The sequence below is a fragment of the Galeopterus variegatus genome, unplaced genomic scaffold (genome assembly GCF_000696425.1).
Source record: "Galeopterus variegatus unplaced genomic scaffold, G_variegatus-3.0.2 Scaffold4434, whole genome shotgun sequence".
NCBI lineage: Eukaryota > Metazoa > Chordata > Mammalia > Dermoptera > Cynocephalidae > Galeopterus > Galeopterus variegatus.
In genome coordinates, this window is record NW_007730545.1 from 3,198 (window position 1) to 9,450 (window position 6,253).

At 52.8% G+C, this 6,253-nt stretch overlaps 1 protein-coding gene across 1 annotated transcript in view; it reads right to left on the reverse strand.

The window, feature by feature from the left end:
• Positions 1–401: 401 nt before the first annotated feature.
• LOC103603083 (aryl hydrocarbon receptor nuclear translocator 2-like) overlaps positions 402–6,253 on the reverse strand; it is a gene marked incomplete at its 3' end in the record, with an annotated part of 113,581 nt that continues 107,729 nt past the window's right edge. Inside the window, exons 10-12 of the mRNA XM_008587560.1 lie at positions 3,991–4,202; positions 3,280–3,400; positions 402–561 (exon numbers count right to left, since the gene is read on the reverse strand). Of these exons, the coding sequence (XP_008585782.1) occupies positions 402–561; positions 3,280–3,400; positions 3,991–4,202 (493 nt within the window). The remainder of the gene's footprint in view (positions 562–3,279; positions 3,401–3,990; positions 4,203–6,253) is intronic.

A 6,253-nucleotide genomic window follows, 5' to 3' on the forward strand; every position in this document is an offset into this window, starting at 1 on the left:
TGAGGCTGATGACTAGAAACCCAACGCATGGAGCCTGGCTTCCTATCAGTGAGGTACAGGATGCTGGGCGGATGCCGTCAGTTGCTCGTGATGCTCCCTGGACAGAGGTTCTTACTCAGCCTGAGTAAGCGGGAAAGGGGCCATTTAGGGGGGCATTCAGAGGCAGCTGTGATCGCGCCCCTGGGGGTAACTGGAGTCCGGCTGGGAGGCATCTGGGACTCAGGCTCAGCTGACCAGAGGAAGGCTAATAATACCACCGTGGATTGAGCGCTATCTGCATGCCTATCATGAAACACTCTGCATGTCTGTTAAGGGCTTGGAACTGATTTGATCAGGGGCAGGGAGTGGCATGGTCCCATGTGTGTTTTAGAGATGTTCCCTGGGCCATGTGGTAGGCTCACCGGACCAGATGGAAGGCAGGGGGGGCTGGTTCTTAGAACCGAAGGTCACTTGTGAGATGGCAAAGGCCTCATCTGGGGCATGATAGAAGAGGCAGAGGAGGACACGGGCTAGAGAGACTTCCAGATAGAGCTGTGGGGCTCTGGTGCTGCACCAGGTTGTCTGTTGCAGGTGAGTGAAAGGGACCCAGGACAACTCCAGGTTTGGGGCTTGGTGACCACATGTTCCAGCCCCTTATGGGCTCTAAGCTCTGCAGAGACCAGGAATGCAACCTTTCTTTTGTACCTTCCCCTATTCTCTGCCTCCTGCTTACTTACAAAGCAGGTAAGTACCACAACCTTCACTAAATACACATGATAGTCGACTGGATCTGAGACTCAGACCTGACTCTGGGCATGGTGGGGCTTTGAGAACACACACATGCACACACTAGCACAACAAGCAGATGTGGTGATGAAAATCTATGACGGTTTTGGAATGCTGCTGTTGCAGGAAAGGGGGCCAGGCCCAAGCAGATGCAAAGGGGTAACTTAGGATCACTCTCCCAAAGGGATGATGTGGAAAATAACATCATGAAAGAACAGCAGCTAGATTGTGCAAATGCAAAAACACCAAAATGTCATATTCAGGAACAGCCCATAAAAGAGTATTGTCCCCTAAACATCAAGACGGGCGCATGTTTCAAAGTTGTGCGACCAGCATGTTAAGTCAGTCTGTGTTTTTCTGGACTTCATTCTGCATTGACGTAGTAGGAAAAAATGCAGCGGTGCTAAAGAGGGCTTCTTTTCAGCAGCTTCGCACAAATGCTAAACATTAAACACTCATTTCTCCGGGAAGTTTCTTTTGCATGCTCCTGACTGAACACAACTGAGCTTGCAAAATTTTCTCCCAAATACAGAACATTTAAAGATCCTTTCCTAACAAGTCTGCCTACTGCTGGCAAAGCTCAGCCTTGCAAATTTAAAAAAGGGCCAGACCATTCACAACCATGGTTATCACTGCCCTCTACCGTCCGTAGCAAACTTTTCCAACCATCTTTACCAACTGGGGACTTTTCCCGTCAGAAGACACCAGATTCAGGTTTCTGGTGTAACTCTGAGTCCCGATGGGACATTATAACGCCGTGACCTCAACTGGCTGCCAACAGCGACGGGTCTGAGGAAATGCGCAGGCACTTCCATATAGAATGGTTTTTCGGTTTTGTCAGCGCTGCCTGACTTCCAGAAGAAGACAAAAGCCTAGCCGGGGCTGGTTTTAAGAGCAGGGTCTTTGCTCTTCTTCCAGGCACCCCACCTCCCACCCCCCGCGGTGCTGTCCCCTGTGGAACTCTCTCCAGGCCCTGGGCGAGCGTTCATTCTCTGCCTCCTCCGTTTCCACACTGTATTGTGTCTGTCCCTCCCATCTGCCCCTTCTCACGTTCTCCTTGTTATAGGTGCCCTAGTCTTAGCCTTCTGGGGTCATGGGCTCCTCCCTGATGGCAGAAAACATAATGGAGCCCCCTTGGCCTGGCGCAGGCCCATGTCCTTTCATGGCATTTAGCGAATATCCACTACACCGAATGTAGTTGCAATAGGTGAGCAAGAGTTCTCTCCTCTTCACAGGCTTGTGCAGACCCCAGTCCTGGGATGGTCAGGGCTCCTTGTTATAGGGGCCCAAGTCTTAGCCTTCCGGGAACATGTCCTTGTACAAATGTTGGAAGTGAATGAAGAATGATGAAAAAATGTAAAAATAACAAAAATCCAAAAAAGGGGAGCTTCAGTCAGTTCTTCTGACCCAAATCTATCATTCTCTGCTGGGCCCCGAGCTGGGCCCCCAGCCTGGGACCATGCTCCTTACTGCAGAGGGGATGGCCCAGACTTACTGTAGAAGTGGCTGCAGTGATAGGCGGGACTGACGTTTGGGAGCAAGGCACAGGCTGTTCCCATGACACCCTAAGAGCTCAGGTAAGAGACAACCTCATCAACAGGTAACAGATGGCCTCAGAGCTCCCGGTGTGTGCAGACACCATGTATGTGGCTGTGAAAATAATCAGGGAAAAGGGCACAGGTACGGAAAAGGAAAAAAAGAGGCAGAGAGGGGTGAAGGGAAGGGGGGCAGGGTTGTATAAGGAGGCAGCTCTCACTAAGAACTGGTCGGTTTGTTGGCACCCAAAGGGTGGAGATTCTAGAACAGTGCCCGTGATTCTGAACAGGCGGCGTGCTTGTCTGTTTGCAGGGCTTCCAGTGCAGGCAGCCTGAGCTGCTGATGTGGGGCCATGACAGGAGGTATGAGCCTGGGCACAAAGCTACGACTCGAGCAGATGCTAAGCAGATCCGGGCTGGTGTTTTCCTCCTCCTTTCCCTCCTGGGCTCCCACTGCCCCGTCCCTGGCTCCATCAGGCCGTTGGGCACACCCTGTCTGCCCGACTCTAACTCCTGGGTCTCAAGCTTCCATGTTTTCTTCGAGGCCCTAGGGAGGTTCCTCTCTGCTCCCCAAGTGAAGAACACCCCTTCCCATGCTGGGGAAGTGGGAAAATAAGACACCCTCAGTTTGACCAACTTTACCAAGTTTAACTAGATAAACTCAGATATAGAAAGAAATTAATAACATTAACTGATTGCAAACATGGATCTATGACTTGTTATATGTGTTCCCCCCATGTTTACAACCAGGAAAGTCTTGGCTAGAAGATGGAGGTAGAAAAAGAATCAGAACATTGAGTCAGCCAAAGAAGATGTCAAGAAAGAGGAGCTGGTTAAGCAGACAATTTGGGGAGGATGACCTGTGAGAGAGCGTTACTTTGTGGCATCACTGGAGGCTGCTGGGAGAGCAGTTTTGACAGTGGAGGGGCAGGAGCCGGGCTGCAAGGGGTCAGGAGGAGACGAATGGTGAAGGACACACCTGGCAGGGCTGGGGGTGTGCGGTGGGGGAGAGAAAGCTGTGGCGGCTGCGGTAGATTGGCACCCGGGGGTTCTCCAACATCAGGAAGCCCTGTGCCTGTTTGCAGGCCTTGGGAAGGAGCCTGCAGAGGGACAGGACAAGGAGCGAGAGCCACGGGAGACAGAGAATGTGCTGGGAGATAAAGAAAGTGGGGGGTTCAGCCCTGGCAGGAGGAGACCCCGCCCTTGCTAGGAGCCGGAAAGGGAGGGGAGGAGAGGACTGAGAGGGACACTGTCACGGACAGCAGGGGCTTCACGAGGAGGCCCCGGCTTCTCAGTCCCCTGGAAGGCAAGGCGATCTGCCCAAGTAAAAAGCAGGCAGTGCCCTTAGGGGATCAACCAAGATCTGGGGCTGCCTGCAAGAGCTGGTCCAAGAAATCGCGAAGCAGCTGTCACAGCTGGCAGAGTCGCTGCTGCCGCCAGCGTCAGCGATAGCGACTGCAGAGCACTTCTACCTGTGCCCGCCCCAGAGCACTCTGCACTGAAGGGAAGGGAATGCCATGGGGTCATCACTCGGTTCTTCTGGTTTTACAAATCGGGCGGGAAATGAGAAGGAAGAGCGAGGGAGGGAAGCGGTGACGGAGACCCACAGCCCCCCATTCTTGCTCCCGAGCCCCAGTTTCCAGCTGCAGGTAGAGCCTGCGGGGAGAAAAGAGCCCCGAAGTAAGCTCACCAGCTCTGACCCCAGAAAGGGCATGTAGATGCCAGGAGAGGGAAAAGGCAGCGCACGTACTTGACATTGGTGTTGGTGCAGATGACGTACTCAATCTCATCAGAGTAGGGGTTCTGGAACGTGAAGCTGCTGGTGCGGGTCAACATCCACTCGCGGTTCTTGGTGCGGAATCGATACATGACCGACAGTACTTGGCCTTTCAGCTTAACCACCTGAGAAAACATTTGGAGAAGGAAGTCGGCGGGGGGACGGACGGTGCCAGACGGCAGGGGGAGAGGCGGCAGGAGTGCGGTCGCTGTGGAGGCCAGCAGGACTTCAGAATGGGGGCATTGTGGCTAAAAGACAAGGACAGGGAGAGCGAGCGGAAGAGCGAGGGTGGGTGGTGAAGCCGCGGGAAGCCCTCCGTCTACTCCCCCCTGGACCAGGGCACTGCGCTGGGGTCATTCTGTCATCGCTGTGAGAAACCAACTCGCCAACACCTGTTTTATATCAGGGCTTTTTATTTAGCTTTTACAAATCAGATCATAAAAGCTGTACAGCGCTGTGTTTCCCTTTTTGCCTTGGCCACTAGGGTACTCTGGGTTTGGTGCTGGTACCCCCTGCAGTTGCAGTCTCATTCAGGTGTGTAGATTCACTGTATTCACGGACTTATTTCTTCATATCTCACATTAAAAACTCTTAACCTCTGTTTAACACTGTAAAATGCATGAAATTTACTCTTTGGGAGGAGATGTGATAAGATGATAAATTTGTGTGAATTATTTACTTGTATGTCTCTCTGTATTACTACTTGTATACTGCAGTATGGTTTCCAACATACTTGCAAATGTATCACCTCAGGTCTGTCCTCACAAGAGTCAGGTGAGGTGGGCTTTGCACTTTACAGATAACAATACTGAGATTCAGAGAAATTAAATACATAGTCCAAGATCAGACACCTGTGATGGAAAAGCTGGGGCAGGAGCCAAGATCTTACTTCCAAATCACAAGCCTGCACAGCTCTCCCTGTTGCTCTGCGTAGGCACACATACTCAGACACATGCAGCACCACAAAGACATGCACAGACACGTGTGTGGGTGAAGGGAGCATGCAGGTGCAGCTCCCGCAGTTGGAGACAACATAAGAGACTGGGGATGTTAAGCCACTAGGACAAGATTAGGTGGGCAAGAGTTCTCCTCTCCACAGGCTTGTGCAGACCCCAGATCCTGGGACTGGTCAGTCCTGGTAAATCTCTGGGCCTGTGGTAGTCGGGCTTGCCTGACCAACAGATCACGGAGTGATTATAAATAAGAATGGGGATCTGGTCCCGGGGGCCAAGAAGGCCTGACCCCCCTTTTCCTAACACTCACTGCACTTGTAGTTTATTCCCTATGGGATGTCTGTTGCCTCTACCAGAGTGTACATGGCATGGGGAGGGGGACATCCTGGTCACCTGAGTCTCCCCCTGCCTCCAACCCAGTGCCCTGTAGGGAGCAGGTGCTCAGGCACATGGCCTGGGATGATGCAGCCAGGGTGACCATCCTCTTTCTGCACTGTCCCTGGAGAAGCCAGACAGATCCAGGCCTGAGGGTGGCAGACAGGGCTCCCTGGTGGGGAACCCCTGAGGCTGGGAGGCCTTCCCTGACCCATGCGAGGAGGCAGAGCTGTGGGGTAAGGTAAGGCTGGCACACTCAGAGGATGCTGTCTGACAGCAAGTCTGCAGCCCCAGCTGGAACCTGGCTCTTTCCTGATAGGAGCCAGAGGTCAAGGCCACGTGTCCCTCAGGTCAGCATTCTGAGGGCCTCCCATGGGGACTGCTCTGTGTCTTTACCAAATGCAGGGGAAATAGGCAGCCACTCTGCATGTTTTGAGACCCACATCCTCTGCACTCTGAAGGAGTGCCTGGAGGGGGTCTTCTGTGTTTCTTCTAACTGGAATGCCTGAGATGGTGTGAAATTTTTTAACCCCATGTAACAAACACATGGAAGACACTGCCTGTGTGCAAAGCTTGGCCCTAGGAGCTATGGACAGAGAACAGAAGAAGGGAGCCGACAGTTCTGCAGACTCCCAGGGGCCGAGTGATAGGCCAAGCATTTTGTGTATCTGGAAAGTGAGCCTCAAGGGAGACAAACACCCTGCTCAATGCCTCAGGACCAAGGAGTGGCAGAAGAAGGACCGGATCCTAGATCTACCCAACCCCAACGCCCATTTCACAAATCCTTATTGCCAAGGCAGAATCTCTGTCCTCAAAGAGCTTCTCACCCAGCAGGGGCAGGACAGACG